The following is a 20,380-nucleotide window of genomic DNA, read 5'->3' as shown; positions in this document are numbered from 1 at the left end:
GTCATGGGTTCAAATCCCGGCTCTGCCACTTGTCAGCTGTGTGACTTTGGGCAAGTCACTTAACTTCTCTGTGCCTCAGTTACCTCATCTGTAAAATGGGGATTAAGACTGTGAGCCCCCCCGGTGGGACAACCTAATCACCTTGTAACCTCCCCAGCGCTTAGAACAGTGCTTTGCACATAGTAAGCGCTTAATAAATGCCATTATTAATTCATTAATTAATTGGCAGAGCCAGAATTTGAACCCATGATCTCTGACTCCAAAGCCCAGGCTGTTTCCACTGAGCCACGCTGCTTCTCCTAAATACGATGGGATGTATGAATGAACAGTGCTTGGCACATAGTAGGTGCTCAGCAAGTACCACAATCATTATTCATCGTTCTTCTTATTAGTTGCGCGCAGTAAGCTCTAAAGACTGAGCCCCTCCTTCCTCTCATCTTCCTCCCCCTCCCCATCCCCCGACCCTACCTCCTTCCCCTCCCCACAACACCTGTATATATGTATATATGTTTGTACGTATTTATTACTCTATTTTATTTGTACATATTTATTCTATTTATTTTATTTGGTTAATATGTTTTGTTTTGTTGTCTGTCTCCCCCTTCTAGACTGTGAGCCCGTTGTTGGGTAGGGACCGTCTCTATATGTTGCCGACTTGTACTTCCCAAGTGCTCAGTACAGTGCTCTGCACACAGTAAGCACTCAGTAAATATGATTGCATGAATGAATTCCTCTATTTTATTTGTACATGTTTATTCTATTTATTTTATTTTGTTAATATGTTTTGTTTTGTCGTCTGTCTCCCCCTTCTAGACTGTGAGCCCGCTGTTGAGTAGGGACCGTCTCTAAATGTTGCCGACTTGTACTTCCCAAGCGCTCTGCACACAGTAAGCGCTCAATAAATACGATTGAATGAATAAATGACTCTATTTTATTTGTACATGTTCATTCCATTTATTTTATTTTGTTACTATGTTTTGTTCTGTTTTCTGTCTCCCCCCTTCTAGACTGTGAGCCCGCTGCTGGGTAGGGACCGTCTCTAGATGTTGCCGACTTGTACTTCCTGTATATATGTATATATGTCTGTACATATTTATTACTCTATTTATTTATCTATTTATTTTACTTGTACATATCTATTCTATTTATTTTATTTTGTTCATATGTATGGTTTTGTTCTCTGTCTCCCCCTTCTAGACTGTAAGCCCACTGTTGGGTAGGGACCGTCTCTATATGTTGCCAACTTGTACTTTCCAAGCGCTTAGTCCAGTGCTCTGCACACAGTAAGCGCTCAATAAGTGCGATTGATGATGATGATTGATGATATCTATTCTATTTATTTTATTTTGTTAATATCTCTGCTTTTGTTCTCTGTCTCCCCCTTGTAGACTGTGAGCCCACTGTTGGGTAGGGACCGTCTCTATATGTTGCCAACTTGTACTTTCCAAGCGCTTAGTCCAGTGCTCTGCACACAGTAAGCGCTCAATAAATACGATTGACTGATTATTGATTGATTGATTGATAGGCGCTCAATGACTGTGAGCCCGCTGTTGGGTAGGGACTGTCTCTATATGTTGCCCACTTGTCCTTCCCAAGTGCCTAGTCCAGTGCTCTGCACACAGTGAGCGCTCAATAAATACAACTGATTGATTATTGATTGATTGATAGGCGCTCAATGACTGTGAGCCCGCTGTTGGGTAGGGACCGTCTCTATATGTTGCCCACTTGTCCTTCCCAAGCGCCTAGTCCAGTGCTCTGCACACAGTCAGCGCTCAATCAATACGATTGATTGATTATTGATTGATTGATAGGCGCTCAATGACTGTGAGCCAGCTGTTGGGTAGGGACCGTCTCTATATGTTGCCCACTTGTCCTTCCCAAGCGCCTAGTCCAGTGCTCTGCACACGGCGCTCAATAAATACGACCGATTGACTGATTATTGATTGATTGATAGGCGCTCAATGACTGTGAGCCCGCTGTTGGGTAGGGACCGTCTCAATATGTTGCCCACTTGTCCTTCCCAAGAGCCTAGTCCAGTGCTCTGCACACAGTCAGCGCTCAATCAATATGATTGATTGATTATTGATTGGTTGATAGGCGCTCAATAACCGTGAGCCCGCTGTTGGGTAGGGACCGTCTCTATATGTTGCCCACTTGTCCTTCCCAAGCGCCTAGCCCAGTGCTCTGCACACAGTCAGCGCTCAATCAATACGATTGATTGATTATTGATTGATTGATAGGTGCTCAATAACCGTGAGCCCGCTGTTGGGTAGGGACCGTCTCTATATGTTGCCGACTTGTCCTTCCCAAGCGCCTAGTCCAGCGCTCTGCACACAGTCAGCGCTCAATCAATACGATTGATTGATTATTGATTGATTGATAGGCGCTCAATAACTTGGAGCCCGCTGTTGGGTAGGGACCGTCTCTATATGTTGCCCACTTGTCCTTCCCAAGCGCCTAGCCCAGCGCTCTGCACACAGTCAGCGCTCAATCAATACGATTGATTGATTATTGATCGATTGATAGGCGCTCAATAACCGTGAGTCCGCTGTTGACCGTCTCTATATGTTGCCGACTTGTCCTTCCCAAGCGTCTAGTACAGCGCTCTGCACACAGTCAGCGCTCAATCAATACGATTGATTGATTGATTGATTCCCAAGCGCTCTGCACACAGTAAGCGCTCGCTAACTACGAGTGAATGAATGAAGGAGCGAAGGGCTGTGCGCATGCGCCCGCTCCGCGGCTGGGGAGGGAGGGGGGAATCCTCCCGAGGGCGCTGACGTCACCGCTCGACGTCATCAGCGGGCGCCCGCGGAAGAGCGTAAGTGCGGAAGCGGTCCGGACCCCGGCGTCGCTGCGGGCCTGTCTGCGCCTGCGCGAGCCTTCCCGGCCGGGACCCTCGCGCCGCCGCCCGGCCGTGAGGTACCGCCGGACCCGCCCCTCCCTCATGCAGTCGTACGTATTCTGTAATATTTACTTTATTTGGTTAAAGAGCCCGGGCTTTGGAGTCAGAGGTCGTGGGTTCAAATCCCGCCTCCGCCGACCGTCAGCTGGGTGACTTTGGGCAAGTCACTTCTCTGGGCCTCAGTTCCCTCATCTGTCAAACGGGGATGAAGACTGGGAGCCCCCCCGTGGGACAACCTGATCACCTTGTAACCTCCCCAGCGCTTAGAACAGTGCTTGGCACATAGTAAGCGCTTAATAATAATAATAATGGCATTTATTAAGCGCTTATATATTATAATATATATGCATATATATATTATAGTCTTTTAGACTGTGAGCCCACTGTTGGGTAGGGACTGTCTCTAGATGTTGCCAACTTGGACTTCCTAAGCGCTTAGTACAGTGCTCTGCACACGGTAAGCGCAGAATAAATGCCATTCGTATCTTTTAGACTGTGAGCCCACTGTTGCGTAGGGACTGTCTCTATATGTTGCCAACTTGGACTTCCCAAGCGCTTAGTACAGTGCTCTGCACATAGTAAGCGCTAAATAAATGCCCTTATTATCTTTCAGACTGTGAGCCCGCTGTTGGGTAGGGACTGTCTCTATATGTTGCCAGCTTGTACTTCCCAAGCGCTTAGTACAGTGCTCTGCACACAGTAAGCGCTGAATAAATGCCATTATTATCTTTTAGACTGTGAGCCCGCTGTTGGGTAGGGACTGTCTCTAGATGTTGCCAACTTGGACTTCCCAAGCGCTTAGTACAGTGCTCTGCACACAGTAAGCGCTTAATAAATGCCCTTATTATCTTTTAGACTGTGAGCCCGCTGTTGGGTAGGGACTGTCTCTATATGTTGCCAACTTGGACTTCCCAAGCGCTTAGTACAGTGCTCTGCACATGGTAAGCGCTTAGTAAATGCCATTATTATCTTTTAGACTGTGAGCCCACTGTTGGGTAGGGACTGTCTCTATATGTTGCCAACTTGGACTTCCCAAGCACTTAGTACAGTGCTCTGCACACAGTAAGCGCTTAATAAATGCCCTTATTATCTTTTAGACTGTGAGCCCACTGTTGGGTAGGGACTGTCTCTATATGTTGCCAACTTGGACTTCCCAAGCGCTTAGTACAGTGCTCTGCACACAGTAAGCGTTCAATAAATACGATTGATTGATTGTACTTGGAAGGGCTCCGCTCTCTGGGGATACGGCTAATAATAATAATAATAATAACGACGGCATTTATTAAGGGCTTACTATGTGCAAACCACCGTTCTAAGCGCTGGGGAGGTTACGAGGTGATCAGGTTGTCCCATGCGGGGGGCGGGGGGGGCTCCCAGTCTTCATCCCCATTTCACAGATGAGAGAACTGAGGCACAGAGAATCAGTCAATCATCTTTTAGACTGGGAGCCCACTGTTGGGTAGGGACTGTCTCTATAGGTTGCCAACTTGTACTTCCCAAGCGCTTAGTCCAGTGCTCTGCACACAGTAAGCACTCAATAAATACGACTGATTGATTGATTGTACTTGGATGGGCTCCGCTCTCTGGGGATACGGCAAATAATAATAATAATGACGGCATTGATTAAGCGCTTACTGTGTGCAAAGCACCGTTCTAGGCGCTGGGGAGGTTACGAGGTGATCAGGTCGGCCCACGGGGGGGCTCCCAGTCCTCATCCCCATTTGACAGATGAGAGAACTGAGGCCCAGAGAATCAGTCGATCGTATTTACTGAGCGCTTACTGTGTGCAGAGCACTGGACTGGACAGAGAAGTGAAGTGACTTGCCCAAAGTCACACAGCTGACAAGCGGCAGAGCCGGAGTTTGAACCCGTGACCTCTGACTCAATCAATCAATCAATCATATTTATTGAGCGCTTACTGTGTGCAGAGCACTGGACTAAGCACTTGGGAAGCGCTTAGAGAAGCAGCGTGGCTCAGTGGGAAGAGCCCGGGCTTTGGAGTCAGAGGTCGTGGGTTCGAATCCCGGCTCTGCCAATTGTCAGCCGTGTGACTTCGGGCAAGTCACTTCACTTCTCTGGGCCTCAGTTACCTCATCTGTAAAATGGGGATTAAGACTGTCAGCCCCACGTGGGACAACCTGATCCCCTTGTATCCCCCCAGCGCTTAGAACAGTGCTTTGCACATAGTAAGCGCTCAATAAATACGATTGAATGAATGAATGGGAAGTACAAGTTGGCAGCATCTAGAGACGGTCCCTACCCGACAGTGGCCTCACAGTCTAGAAGGGGGAGACAGAGAACAAAACCAAACATATCAACAGAATAAAATAGATAGGTCATGGGTTCAAACCCCGTCTCCGCCAACTGTCAGCTCTGTGATTTTGGGCAAGTCACTTGACTTCTCTGGGCCTCGGTTCCCTCATCTGTAACATGGGGATTAAGACTGTGAGCCCCCCGTGGGACAACCGGATCACTTTGTAACCTCCCCAGCGCTTAGAGCAGTGCTTTGCATATAGCAAGCACTTAATAAATGCCATTATTATTATTATTATTATTACTAAGCACTTGGGAAGTCCACGTCGGCAACATCTAGAGACAGTCCCTACCCAACAGCGGGCTCGCAGTCTAGAAGGGGGAGACAGACAACAAAACAAAACGCATAGACGTGTAGAAATTAACTTGGCAAAGCAGAGGCCTTATTCAGTGGAAGATATACACCTCTAAACCTACTTTTGTTTTGGGGATGTGCCCTCCCTCCCCTCCCTCCCTCCAAGTTCTGGTGACAGAGCAGTGTCGAGCACCTGAACGGCAAGACCCCAGAAAACGCGCGCCTTTCGGGATTGGAACCCGTGACCTGAGAGGCAGCGTGGCTCAGTGGAAAGAGCACCGGCTTGGGAGTCAGAGGTCATGGGTTCTAATTTTGGCCCAGCCACTTTTCATTCATTCATTCAATCGTATTTACTGAGCACTTACTGTGTGCAGAGCACTGTACTAAGCGCTTGGGAAGTCCACGTCAGTAACATGCTCAGTGGAAAGAGCACCGGCTTGGGAGTCAGAGGTCATGGGTTCTAATCCCGGCCCCACCACTTTTCATTCATTCATTCATTCATTCAATCGTATTTACTGAGCACTTACTGTGTGCAGGGCACTGTACTAAGCGCTTGGGAAGTCCACGTCAGCAACATCTAGAGACGGCCCCTACCCAACAGCGGGCTCATGGTCTAGAAAGCTCACCTCCTCCAGGAGGCCTTCCCAGACTGACCCCCTTCCCTCCTCTCCCCTTCGTCCCCCTCTCCATCCCCCCATCTTACCTCCTTCCCTTCCCCACAGCACCTGTATATATGTATATATGTTTGTACATATTTATTACTCTATTTTACTTGTACATATCTATTCTATTGATTTTATTTTGTTAGTATGTTTGGTTTTGTTCTCTGTCTCCCCCTTTTAGACTGTGAGCCCACCGTTGAGCAGGGACTGTCTCTATATGTTGCCAATTTGTAGTTCCCAAGCACTTAGTACAGTGCTCTGCACACAGTAAGCGCTCAATAAATACGATTGATGATGATGATGATGATAGAAAGGGGAGACAGACAACAAAACAAAACATTTAGACATGTAGAAATTAAATTGGCAAAGCAGAGGCCTTATTCAATAGAAGATACACACCTCTAAACCTACTTTTTTTTTTGAGGAGGTGCACTCCCCCCCCCCACCGCAAGTTCTGGGGACAGAGCAGTGCCGATCACCTGAACGGCAAGACCCCAGAAAATGCGCGCCTTTCAGGATTGGAACCCATGACCTGAGAAGCAGCGTGGCTCAGTGGAAAGAGCACCAGCTTGGGAATCAGAGGTCATGGGTTCTAATCCTGGCTCCGCCACTTTTCATTCATTCATTCAGTTGTATTTCATTCATTCAATCTTATTTGTTGAGCGCTTACCATGTGCAGAGCACTGTACTAAGCGCTTGGGAAGTACGAGTTGGCAACACATAGAGACGGTCCCTACCCAACAGCGGGCTCACAGTCATTGAGCACTTACTGTGTGCAGAGCAGTGTACTAAGCGCTTGGGAAGTACAAGTTGGCAACATGTAGAGATGGTCCCTACCCAACACGGGCTCACAGTCTAGAACAGTTTTTCAGCTGTGTGACTTTGGGCAAGTCAGTTAACTTCTCTGTGTCTCAGTTCCCTCACCTGTAAAATGAGGATTAAGATTGTGAGCCCCATGTGGGACAACCTTGATTACTTTGTATCCCCCCAGTGCTACCTCCTTCCCTTCCCCACAGCACCTGTATATATGTATATATGGTTGTACATATTTATTACTCTGTTTATTTATTTATTTATTTTACTTGTACATTTCTATCCTACTTATTTTATTTTGTTGGTATGTTTGGTTCTGTTCTCTGTCTCCCCCTTTTAGACTGTGAGCCCACTATCGGGTAGGGACTGTCTCTATGTGATGCCAATTTGTACTTCCCAAGCGCTTAGTACAGTGCTCTGCACATAGTAAGCGCTCAATAAATACGATTGATTGATTGATTGATTGGGCACATAGTAAGCGCTTAACAAATACCAGCATTATTATTATGACCTTCTGACTCCCGGTTCCGTGCTCTATCATTCATTCATTCAATCGTACTTATTGAGCACTTACTGTGTGCAGAGCACTGTACTAAGCGCCTGGGATGTACAAGTCGGCAACATATAGAGACGGTCCCTACCCAACAACGGGCTCACGATCTATCCACCAAGCCATGCTGCTCCTTAATCACACAGTCCTATTGATTGAGCACTTACTGTGTGCAAGGTGTCTTCATAGAGTATCTTTATGGGCACGATGTAGATTTATTACTCTATTTATTTTACTTGTACATATTTACCTATTCTATTTTTTTTATTTTGTTAATATGTTTTGTTCTGTTGTCTGTCTCCCCCTTCTAGACTGTGAGCCTGCTGTTAGGTAGGGACCGTCTCTATATGTTGCCGACTTGTACTTCCCAAGCGCTTAGTACAGTGCTCTGCACACAAGCGCTCAATAAATACAACTGAACGAATGAATGAAAGAGAGGCTCAGTGTGGCATTCGTGCCCGGGAATGCAATCCCAGCATCAGCAGGCTCATCTTGGAACCAAAAGACAACTCTTCTGTAGGGCTACAGTGGGCCACTGATGGATGACACTGGTTGGGTTATACAGGCAAACGCCGTGCTTTGGATTTGCACGTCAGTAGTGAGCAAAAGAGCATATGCTCTCTCCCATCAAAATACCATCCCAAGCCAGGCATTTTAGTTTCCCCCCGGAATGGTTTTTCTGCCGTGCTACATAATGGTCCCATCAATCTTGAAACAGTGCTTCCCTGAAAGCAGCTGATACCTTTGATGTCTATTTTCAGCGTGGCTTTGGTGGAAGAAGAATCCAGTCTATATGTGCCGCCCTACTCTCGGGAAGAATGACAGATGACAAAGATGTGCTTCGAGATGTGTGGTTTGGGCGAATACCGACATGCTTCACGCTCTATCAGGATGAGATAACTGAAAGAGAAGCAGAACCGTATTATGTAAGTCTGACGATTGGTGTTGGGACCTTACCTATTGGAGACCTTTTCCTTTCTAAGTTTCCGAGATTCTGTAGATGCTTTACCTTCATCTGGGTTGATCCAGTTTCATTACAAAAAAGCAACCTGCAGTAATATCATCAAGATTTTATGTAGTTTTACAGCCACTGGTACCAGAAGAACTTAATGACCGAAGATGGGTCCTTCTGAAGAGGGTGTGTCCGTAGAGTCGCTATGGGTCGGAAACTACTCGATTGTTATTTGAAGAAGACTAGCCATTGATATGACTGTGAGCTCACTGAGGGCAGGGAATGTGTTTGATGTTATATTGTACTCTCCCAAGCACTTAGCACATTGCTTTGCACACAGTAAGCTCTCAATAAATACAATTAATAATAATAATATGAATGGTTTTGAAGCTGGGTCTCCTGTTGAAGTCGGGAGGGATTGTGGGGATCGTCCTGGGTGGGGGGGATTGCTCTATTGCCCCGGACTCTCCCCCACCGCCATCCCTCCTCACCTTACAACTCTGAGGGTCAGGCCTTCTTTAACCTCTTTCCAACCCCGCCCTTCCAGGACCATAAACTAGCCACCCCTCCGTACAGCTCCAGAGGGTGGTGCGATGTATGAGAGATGATGGGATGAATAGATTTGGAGGAACCTGAATGGACTTTGAAAAGGATGTTATGTCAGTTACTGAGCGCTTACTGTGGGCATGGCACCGTACTAAGTGCTTGGGAGAGTCCAATATAACGGAGTTGGTAAACTCTGCCTGTTCCCAATGAATTTACAGAGGGGGATACCGTACACCTTGGGTCCAGCATTTCCTTGTGAGCGCAAGGTGCAAAGCAGACAGGGATTATAGAGGGGTGAGGAATGGGAGTGGCAGGCAGGCTTCACGGGGCAAACCAGCCAGAGAACCGCCATCTCGGGTCGTTTCAGCACCAGATGGAATTTCTGAGGTTTGGTCAGATCTGGTCATATGTAGGCAGACAACATCTAATTTAACAGGATGTCTGCTTGCAAAGCAGTCGGGTTTCATCAGAGACAGGTTTAGGAAGCACGAGAAGCAGCTTTGCATAATTGAAAGAGCACGGACCCCGGAGTCAGAGGACCAGAGTTCTAATCCCAGCTTTGCCAGTTGCTTGCTGTGTAACCTTGGACAAGCCACTTAACTTCTCTGTGCCTCAGTTCTCTTGTTTTCTCTCCTACCTAGACTGTGAGCCCCATGTGGGACTCACCTAGTTAACTTGTATCTACCCCAGTGCTTAGAACTGTGTTTGACAAATAGTAAGCACTTAACAGATACCATAAAAAAATAGTTTGGAAATTCGTGGAGGTGAGACCATCACTCTTCCCTGTTTCTGTTCACTGTTCTCCTTTCACACAGTCCCAGGGGTGGGGATGTGAGGTACATCCTGCCTGATGGTGAAACTAAAGCGTACTCCGTCTGGTCCAGCAGTGGCCTGCCAGTCAAGGAAGCTTGTTCTGTGGAGGTGTTTCCTAAAGAAGAAATGCACTTAATTTTCTAGGAAGGAAGAAGTTCATGTGCCGGTAGGACAAGCTGGCCCATGTGACAAACCCACCTGAGTTTGGGGATTGAACCTAGAGCAGCAGCATGGCCTAATGGATAGAGCACAGGCCTGAGAGTCAGGGAGACCAGCTCTGCCAGTTATCTGCTATGTGACCTTGGGCAAGTCACTTCTCTGGGCCTCAGTTACATCATCTGTAAAATGGGAATCAAGACTGTGAGCCCCATGTGGGACTGGGACTGTGTCCAACGATTTGCTTGTATCCACTCCAGTGCTTAAGTACAGCTCCTGGCACATAATAAGCGCTTAGCAAATACTATTATTATTATTGTTATTTGTATTGTTTGTGGAATGGAGCCCTGTAGGGAGGGAAGGGAAACCTGAGAGACTGGAAGATTTTTGTCTTTGCCGTGAATCAGCCTCTCTGGACGTTGCTGTGCTTTCTCCACCATCTGTACTCTCTGAAGTTTACTTGTCTGGAAAGAGTCTTCAAATCTGTGCAGACTTTGAAGCCGGCTAGGGACTCAGTGTGGGGCCTGCAGGGTCGGGCTGTGCAAAGAGCTCTCAGAAGAAAAGGAAAGAGGCAAAAGACCTGGGGAATTCCTTAGTTTGCATGGGTGGTCTGCGGGACAGAGGGTGGGGGCTCAAAATGGTACCTGTGCAAGTCCCTGATGGCTTCTGCCTGACAACCTGAAAGGAATTTGACAGAGAAACCTCTCCTCTATTGGCAAGAGTGCACAGCCAATTGTGGTAAAATGCCCGATGTAGCAGGATGGGGCAATTGCCAGTGGGAGTCCTACCGAACAGGAGGTGATAATGCCTCCTGTTAATTAATGATAATGATAATTAATTAATTATCATTAATGATAATGAATTGAGTTCCCCATAGCCTGAATGGTCAGAAGGAAGATAATGTCCCACGTTGGGAAACCAAAGCTGGTATGATTAACCCCTTTTCATGTGCCACCCTAGATGGTTCCATCACTGCTCTCCAAGAGGCGAGTCTGTTTGAGCCCTGAAAATGTCTTCACAATGAATATATTTCGTTAACATGAGTCCAGTTTGTAAACTTTCCCTGTGACCAAATCAATGTGCCGAGAACCTGTTTGTAAATGACCTTTGAGGGTTGCGTTCTTCAAATGAGGGTGGATTTCCCGGATGTCTACATCAATCCATCAGAAACATTTATTGTCCTTCTCAGCTGATACAGTTCCTAAGGAAAATGTCCCAAGCGTTCATCTTCTCAGTGACCCCCGAGCCCATGTGAGCCATTTTGCTTTTAATTTTCCAGAAGCCGTTGCTGGTACTTATCCTGTTTGTCATGATTTGTTAGCAGCTACAGTAGAGTTGATTTTTCAAAGAGACCAAAATACAGTTATGAGAAGGGTGGTTTTGCCAAAGTTGCTGAATAAATTCTGGTTTTTATTTCTGTAATCGCGTGTACATGTCTTCAGCCACTGTGAATTATGAAGAAGAGTTAATCACCTCTAATTTTTAATTTTTTTAATTGGGCTAAATCAGTTGCATACACTAACAATTCTAAGATGCTTGAAACAATAACTTTTCTATAAAGGCAGTTATGGTTGTGGGATTTATGATTATCAATTCAGAGATTAATTTTTCCCTGTAATTCAGAAACATAGTCTCATTTATCATATTCGTAGGTCTTAACAAATCAAATTTACCTTTGCATATTTCCCTTCCAGTTGCTTTTACCAAGAGTGAGCTACCTTACGCTCGTAACTGACAAAGTGAAAAAGCACTTTCAGAAGGTTATGAGACAAGAGGATATTAATGAAATATGGTTTGAGTATGAAGGCACCCCACTGAAATGGTGAGTGAACGTCTCTGAATCATTGAGCTTTGGGGCTCTGGAAGAGAAACTGGTGATGACCTAAGAATGCAGAGTGTGTGTGTTCGGACCTGTAGCGTGAACAACCCTGGATGGTGGGAAAGACCCGTCTGGGATCTTACTCCCACTTGTTCCCTCCTCCTCACTGCTGCCATAGCACCTTGGAGTGAAGTGGGAGTGGAGGCAGGGGATCCAGACCCTCACAGGCTCTCGGACAACCTGTTAGTATGCCCAGTAGGGCTGTGGCTCTTTTCTGCCCTAGCTAGGATGTCCGGTGGCTCAGAATAACATCCTCCAACTGAACAAAAGTCAGGTTTAGAAAGGCTTTTGGTGAATTGCCAATGTTGTTTACAGTATTTTTTATTTTTTTGGGGGGTGGGAGAGCTCCTTTGCTGTAGTCCTCTGTGTTCCTCTCCCATCCTCCCCCTCCTCCCCTTGCGTACCGACAGTTCAGGGGTGTCTGTCTCCCCATTAGATGGGGAGCCGCTGAAAAGGAACCACCTCTGTCATGTTGGTTCTAGGCTGAAAGCTCCTTGTGGACAGGGAACGTGTTTACCAACTCTGTTTTATTGTACTCTCCCAAGTGCTTAGTACAGTGCTGCGTAAACAGTAAATACTACTGTGATTCTTCTAGACTTCTTCTTGTAGACTGTGAGCCCGTCTTCTAGACTATGAGCCCGTTGATGGGTAGGGGCCGTCTCTATATGTTGCCGACTTGTACTTCCCAAGTGCTTAGTACAGTGCTCTGCACACAGTAAGCGCTCAATAAATACGATTGAATGAATGAATGAATACTACTGACTGATTGAGTCTTAGCTCCCCGGCATCTTCAACCCTTGGCTGTCTCCAAGGGTCCAAGATGACTTCCCTGCATGTTTGGGCTGGATCTTTGTATGGACTGGGGAGTGTCTGGGTATAATGCGCTGGCGTGTTGGAGAAAAGGTGCGCGCGCTTATGTGGCCGCATAACTGGGTAGTGCTGCGGTGCCAGTTGTGGATTTCTGAAGTCTTGTGAGAACCCACCCTCACCCTCTGGAAGAACTACTAAGTGGGCAGTGTCCTGCACACATTCTATCAATGTTTGAATTAAACCCATATTTTCCTCCACGGGCTAATAAACAATTATCAATTAAAAAAATAACTTACCAGTCACACGTGCTCCTTGAAAACCCTCTAGGGGCTTTGCATTCTTTGGAAAGAATTAGATAACCCATGCCCATTTTTGGTAACACCATTTTTCAAATACAAAGGATCGAAGTGAGACAGGACAAGTGCTATTTTGCTTCCTTTAAAAATTAGTTGTATTTATTAAGCATTTAACTAGGTGAGAGGCACTCTGCTCTGCACTGGGGTAGACAGTCAATCAGTGGTACTTGTTGAGTGCTTGCTGTGTGTAGAGCACGGCACTAAGTGCTTGGGAGAGTACAGTCGAGCAGGTAGACCTGATCCCTGCCCACAAGGAGCGTACAGACTAGAGGGGCAGAGACATTGAAATAAATTACAGATTGAGAAGTAGGTAAGTGCTGTGGGGCTGGAGGAAGGGTAAATATCAAAGTGCTTAGCGGGAGCAGTCCCAAGTGCATAGGTGACATAGTAGGGTCGATTGAGGCAGGGAAGGCCTCTTAGAGGAGGTGTGGTTTTAAAAAAGCTTTGAAGTTGGGGAGGGTGGTTGTCTCTTGAGATGAAGGGAGAGAGCCTTCCAGTGGGGGCAGAGGAGTAGGCAGTGAGCTCAAGATACAGAGAGTAGGTAGGTTTTGGAGGAGCAGATTTTGTGGGCTGGGTTGTAGTTGGAGGTCAGTGAGGTGTAAGGTAGGATGGGGAGAGCTGATTGAGTGCTTTAAAGCTGATGGCAATGAGTTTCTGTTTGATGCAGATTGGATGGGCAACCACTGGAGGTTCTTGAGGAATCGGTGCAGGGGGTGGTGGAAGTGGACTGAGCATTTTTTTAGAAAAATGATCCAGGCAATGGAGTGAAGTGACTGACTGGAAGAAGGGAGAGACAGGAGGCAGGGAGGTCAGTGAGGAGGCTGATGCAGGAGTCAAGGTGGGGTAGGATAAGTGCTTGGATCAGTATGGTAGTGAAGTCTAGAAATGCTTCTCTCTTGGAATGTATGGTGGGGAAGGAGCGAAAGCAAGGAGCGGGAGAGTAGCAAAGAACCATCATCATCATCAATCGTATTTATTGAGCGCTTACTGTGTGCAGAGCACTGTACTAAGCTCTTGGGAAGGACAAGTTGGCAACATATAGAGACAGTCCCTACCCAACAGTGGGCTCACAGTCTAAAAGGGGGAGACAGAGAACAAAACCAAACATACTAACAAAATAAAATAAATAGAATAGATATGTACAAGTAAAATAAATACATAAAGAACATCAGGGAGTGAGCCATTCTGATAAATACCATTGCTGTAATTACTACTACTACTACTGCTCCTCCCACTCAGTCAGTAGCAACACTGAAGTGGTTAGTAGTGGAAGCATGGAAAGGTGAGCCTGAGTGGTGAACTAAATAAGCAAATAGCCACAAATACGTAAATGCTTTAGAACCATTCCTGGTGCTAGAGAAGGCCAAGGGTGGTCCTGCCGTTTGTACTCGGCACAAGAAAGCCAATGAACAGTGGACCCATTTAGAGCCCAAAACCCTAGTTGGATCAGAAGTTACACGGAGTAAACCTTCATGTAAGCAAAAACTACCTAGCAGGGTTTTTGGGGGCCATCCCTTCCCTACCAAAGCTCTGAGGATTTCAGATTGGCAGATTACTGTCCCCACAGTAAAACAGTTGCTGGTGTCCTGGCTCCACCACTTGTCTGCTGTGTGATCTTGGGCAAGTTGCTTCACTACTCTGTGCCTCAGTTACATCTTCTGGAAAATGGGATTAAGACTGTGAGCCCCATGTGGGACAGGGGCAGTGTCCGACCCGGTTAGCTTGTATCTACCCCAGTGTTTAGAAAAGTGCTTGACACGTAGTAAGCGCTGAACAAATACCATGAGTATCATCATAATTAAGGTCAAAACGCCTTCCCATTTCCACTGGGTGGTGGCATTGGTCTTTCTTCCCCTGATCCGGAAGTGGTCTGCTCTTGAAACATTGTCCTGAGGGAGTCTGTGGCCTGATCTGTGACTGCAGTGGTTTTGAATGACTCAGGGGAAAAGACTGGAAGATATTTAAACTCTACAGACTTCATCTGCCTTTCTCCGTGAGCATATTTTGGCAGCGGTGTGCTTGGGAAATCTTGGATCATGGGAGATATCAGACCTGTGCTCTGCCCGTTGCTGCCAATTCCGATGTGTCGTAGTCTGGCGGCCTTTGGGAGTTATAGGAGGAACAAGTCATTTTGTGCCAGTAAAGACCCTTAGGTAGTAATGGTATTTATTGAGTGTTTACCGTGTGCAGAGTCCTGTAATAAAGTGCTTGGTAGACATGATGCCTGCCCTCAGCGTGGCTTAGTGGAAAGAGTCCAGGTCTGGTAGAGAACCTGTGTTCTAATCCTGGCTTTGCCTGCAGGGCGCAGGTGCAGGGCGGGGCCTTTCTGATGGAGAACCTTGGGCAAGTCACTGCCCAGTGCCTCGGTTCCTTCGTCTGTAAAATGGGGATTCAATTCCCGTTCTCCCTCCTGTGTAGATTTTTGAGCCCTATGTGGGACTGACCTGATTATCTTGTGTCTACTCCAGTGCTTAGTACAGTACGTGGCACATAATAAGCACATAACAAATGCCACAATTGTTACTCTTACGTAAGGGGCTCCAGGAGTCGTGATGTTCAAGGTCATGTTAGGCCACTTCAAGAGTCTGGTCCTCTGTTCCGGTTTGCCGGCCGACAGTGGCCAAGTGTGGCTGGCTGGGTAGGGCTGGTCTTCCTTCTCTCCGGCTGCCCCAGAAACAAGGGTCTCTACCTGGTTCCTTGACACGTGGAAATCTGTTTGTGGCTCTGCCATCGGGAAGCGCAACTCGGGCCTGCCGGAGGATTCCAGCATAGACGGTGGGCAGGATGGCTCTGTGATGATCAATCACCTGCTCGATATTATGCCGACTGCTTGTGTGTTCTTGACCCTTAGCCCCTAAAATTCCAGGGAAAATGCTGCGTTCACGCGGCCAGTTTTCTTGTTTTTAAACAAGGTTTGGAGTCAGCTAGCCAGCAGAGGGGGCTCCGGCCTTATATTTGTTACCGAGAAGCACCGAGGCAGAGTGCCAGTCCTCCTAAGTGCAGCCAGTCAGACAGTGATATTGATTCGCTGGAGGTTAACTTTGCTTTCCGAAGCTGAGTGTTGCCAGGGTTCATGACACTTCATGGTATTTCCCCCACTCCTTATACCTTACTCCCTCTCCCTTATGGCACTTGGATCTGTGCCATTTAAGCACTCGATGTTTTTGATGTTCTCCATCCTCAGCTCCCCAGCACTTATGTACCTATCTGTAATTTATTTTAACATCTGTCTCCCCATCTAGGCCGTAAGCTCCCTGTCGGCAGGGAAGATACCCACCAACTCTTGTGTATTCTCCCAAGTACCTAATGCAAAGTTCTGCAGACAGTAGACATTCAGTAAATACCATGGATTGATGGATTTAGACTCTCAAGTCAGTGGAACTTCTTAAAAGTGGTGGTAATACTCCCTTGATTTCTATGGTGGAACTCAAAATGAAAGCTGAAATGTTGAAGCTCTTGCCAATGCTGGTAACTTTGAAACCTCCTTCAGTGAAGAGTGCTTGCCATTTTATTTTTCTGTGACCAAGCAGCCAGTTTGCCTTGGTGCTAAAACTCTTTTTTCAGGACTATCTCTTAACACCTCCCCAGGTACAGTCATTTCTCCTGGGAGAAAGTGTAATAAGGTGTCCCTGAAACACTTGAATGGTCATGCTAGGCTCCTGCAAGAGGGAACTTGTTATTTCCTTTTTGCTCGTGGGGAGTGAGTAGACCATGATCTGCCGCTAAATTCCTGGCAAGGGTGTCATTGTGTAACACTATCATCGTGTGCACTTGTGGCAATCTGCATCATTTGTGGTGGGAGTCGCCTATATTTTGGCTGAGGGTGGAATTTCTCCAGTTCCCTGTTGTATTAAAACCTAGACCCTGGCCCATCACTTTCCTTTCTGGTGGTTCTTTTAGGGGATTTTCACTTTCCTGGGCTGCTGGGGAATTCTTAGAATCCTATAGGCTGGAAGCTGCTGCCTAGGTAGAGCTTGCAGGTATTGTTGCTGCTGCTGCTGGAAGAGTACCCAAAGCGGCCAACGTAGGTCCCTGTACCATCATCATTTGACCAGGTCTTTAGTACTTAGATCATCTGTGCTGCTATCCCACCCTCCGTTGGAGTAGCCAAAAAGAGAAGGGCCTTAGGGGCTTGAGCCTCCTGAATTGTAGCTGGACCACTAAATAGTTTTAACAAGACCCTACAGAAGAGTCTGTAGATCTTGGGGTCCTTATTTCCTGGTTTTTTTTCCCCCCCTTTGGCTTCCTTTTAGAATGTCTTATTCCTTTTTTGATGCCTGGCCTCAGTTCTACCCAACACCCTCAGTGGTGTCCTAGCTGTGTCTCCCTATTGGCTCAGAGAGCAGACTCAATAAATATGCCGCTGATTGATCGACCCTGGAGTCAGCCAGCCCTGGTTGGCTTGAAGGCAAGTCGGGACTGCCCCAGTAAGACTTTGTTCAGGCCTCAGTGCAAATGCTAATTGACTAGGAGAACCTAGTTATGTTGGTTTACCTGTGGAGAACCATGACCCCCGAGACTGTGTCGAATGAGGTGTCTTTTAAGAAATTTGGAAATAATTTATCTCTGCTGGTCTCCCCCATTAAAGTGCCCACTGAGCCAAGAGATTCTGGGTAACCTGGGTTCAGCGGAGAAATCCAACCCAGGAAAGGCCGGTGCGGTGGGAATGGGCAGGGGAAAAAGGAGACTATAATTTAAGGAGTCAGGATACTTCCGGATCTGGATGGGGGTCTTTGGGTTCTTAAGCGATCCCTTCTTTGGGCCCAGCCTCGACCTCCTGTCTTCCCCCACCTATAAACACCATCAGCCAAACTTGGGGCCAGAAAGTGGAGAAGAGCACCGCGAAGAGCTGCAGCCTTGGGTCTCTGTAGAGGAAGGACTTCTGGACCCAGTGGGTGATTGCAGCGTAACCTGTCCCCCCTGCAGTGTCCTTTCAGCCTCGACTGCTGCAGAAAAATCACCGGGGTCAGACTGCTCGCCGGAAATTTCTCCTTTCCGGGACTCTCACCCAACACAGCCTGGGTGATTATCAGCCATTCCTGTGTATATCAGGGACCTTGGATTTCCACATCACGCCAGCCTTTGGGGATCAGCCCAGTCGTGAATCTGAATTGTTTTCATTTCTTCTAAGTTGAATGACTTTCCTGGTTTACATGTATCTGTGCATTTTTTAAGCCAGAGATCAAATTTTCCATGCATGCTGTTCCCCAGATATTTTAACTTTGTCTCTTGGTTCATTTGTACAATGTGTTGGAAGATTAAGTGATCCTCTGAAGCGCATTCATTTAATAATGATGGCATTTTGTAATAAAGAATGAGATATATTAGCCTTTAGATTTCATGTATGGTGTGGTACGAGCTGCACATTCTCTCTGTGCTCAGTGAGAAGCAACAGTTCGATTGATTTGGATTCTCTGAATAAACTCAAACAGCTCCTTTACTCTTTACTAATAAACAGCTGTTGTCAGTACTCTGTGTTGATTTGCTCTCATTTTAGAAGTGTTCGCACTTTTACTACTATTTGACAGGGAATATGTGTGATAGCGAATTCGTACAATTACTAATCATTTCATTGAATTACTGGTTATCTGCCCCACGGGGTTCTAATTCATACTTACACTAGAGTGATGGTCTAGTATCACACGTTAACTGTAACTGGGTTTGAAGACACTATTCCACCAAATTTGAAGCTGTTTTCCTTAGTGTGAATGCAAAGTAAATTGCTTCATTGCTATCAGGTAATAGCAATACTTAATCCCTTCTACTGGTGACTTAGAGTTCACCTCTCTAAGCTTAGTCCAGATGCCTGCTTGAGATAAGGGGATGAACAAACATGTGCCCTGGGAGATCTGCCCTGGGGTTTTTTTTCCAGATAAATCAGTCAATCAGTCGTATTTATTGAGCTCTTACTTTGTGCAGAGCATTTTGTACTAAATGCTTGGGGGAGTGCAGTACAGCAGCAATGGTAGACATGTTCCCTGCCCACAAGGAGTTTACAGTCTAGAAAAAGTAATGGTTGCTTTTGATAATAATAATAATGACAGTGGTATTTTTTAAGTGTTTACTCTGTCAAGCACTGTTCTAAGCACTGGGATAGATAAAAGCTAATCAGGTTGGTCACAGTCCCCGTCCCACATGGAGCTCACAGTCTTAATGCCTCCTTGATCTGGAGGAGGGAAAGGAAGGTGATTTTATATTTGAAATGGAGAGGTGAACTGCACAGTTCTAGAGTCTTGTTTCTAGCTGAAATCGACTTGCCAGGTTACTTTTCAGTAGTTCATGACGTCTCCAAATTAGGACTTTACCTCTTTGGAAAGCAGAGACTCTTCAGAAATGTGGGGCCTAATGAACATTTGTAAAAGCCCTTTGTGATTCTTCAGTGAGCTGAGTTTTGGGCCAAAAGTGTGCCTTCTCCTGTGACTCGTTGATATTTTAATGGGGGAAAGTTTGCTGAAGCAACCTGGCAGTGACAGAATGCTGGTTTGATCTTGTCCATGTTCATTTTTTGTTTTTGTTTTTTGCTGAGTTCAGGGTTTTTCCTGGTTATGGAGGCAAGAGGCTTGCCATGCTGGCATTCGGGGTTGGCCTGTGGGTAAAGGGGATTGTTCTCAGGTCTCTGAGGGAGGAAGACGAGGAGGAGGGCAGGGAGGCTGCTGTGGCTTGCAGATTGCTGCAGGAAAGCATTTGCCAACTGCTGAAGCTGTGCTGTGAGTAGTGGATCCCCATGGTGGAAATTCAAAGGAGCCCTCTCTAAGACGGTCCCATTTTTCTTGAACATTCTCCTGATTTTCAAAAACTGCAGTTTGGGCAAGTGTGGGATTGGAGTTGGGAGTTTCTCGGTCAAGACAACAATGCATTGCTTATTGTCTGCTTTTTGGGAAATCAGCAGACTGTACATTGAACTGGCCTTGGCATTCCAGAAACAAAAAAAATCATCGATAAGGAAAGACCCCTCTGAGCCCGTTGGCTTTCTAAGACCCAGAAGGTGCCTGGCAGGCGGGAGCAGCTGGAGGGCAGAGTGACTGCAGAGAGCATTGGTGAACCTGACGGGGCACCACCCGAGGCACTCGATTCTTTTCTTTTTGGCTTCCCGTTCCCAGCTTTCTGAGGCTCCCTCTGGGCCAGTGGGCCCACCTTCTGGGCCCCTAAATCCAGGGTTGGGAGTATCTTCCGTCCATCTCAGGCCCTGGAGTAAGCACTTCCTCTCTTAAAAGAGTGCCATTCCACATTTGTCTGGAAAGGCAATTCACTACGCTGGGTGGGCTGGAGTTGAAATGCTGATCCTGTAGAAAAAATTGGATTAGGCATTTTAAGGATGACAAAAAGCCTG

At 46.6% G+C, this 20,380-nt stretch overlaps 1 protein-coding gene across 1 annotated transcript in view; it reads left to right on the top strand.

Moving 5' to 3' along the window:
• Positions 1–2,877: 2,877 nt before the first annotated feature.
• ATG5 (autophagy related 5) overlaps positions 2,878–20,380 on the top strand; it is a 96,597-nt gene continuing 79,094 nt past the window's right edge. Inside the window, exons 1-3 of the mRNA XM_038760768.1 lie at positions 2,878–2,955; positions 8,300–8,464; positions 11,700–11,827. Coding sequence (XP_038616696.1) covers positions 8,357–8,464; positions 11,700–11,827 — 236 coding nt within the window. The 5' untranslated portion in view covers positions 2,878–2,955; positions 8,300–8,356. The remainder of the gene's footprint in view (positions 2,956–8,299; positions 8,465–11,699; positions 11,828–20,380) is intronic.

The sequence above is a fragment of the Tachyglossus aculeatus genome, chromosome 19 (assembly GCF_015852505.1).
Source record: "Tachyglossus aculeatus isolate mTacAcu1 chromosome 19, mTacAcu1.pri, whole genome shotgun sequence".
Taxonomy (NCBI): Eukaryota; Metazoa; Chordata; class Mammalia; order Monotremata; family Tachyglossidae; genus Tachyglossus; species Tachyglossus aculeatus.
Note: the sequence above shows the minus strand (reverse complement) of the source record. Positions and strands in the feature narration are given on the sequence as shown.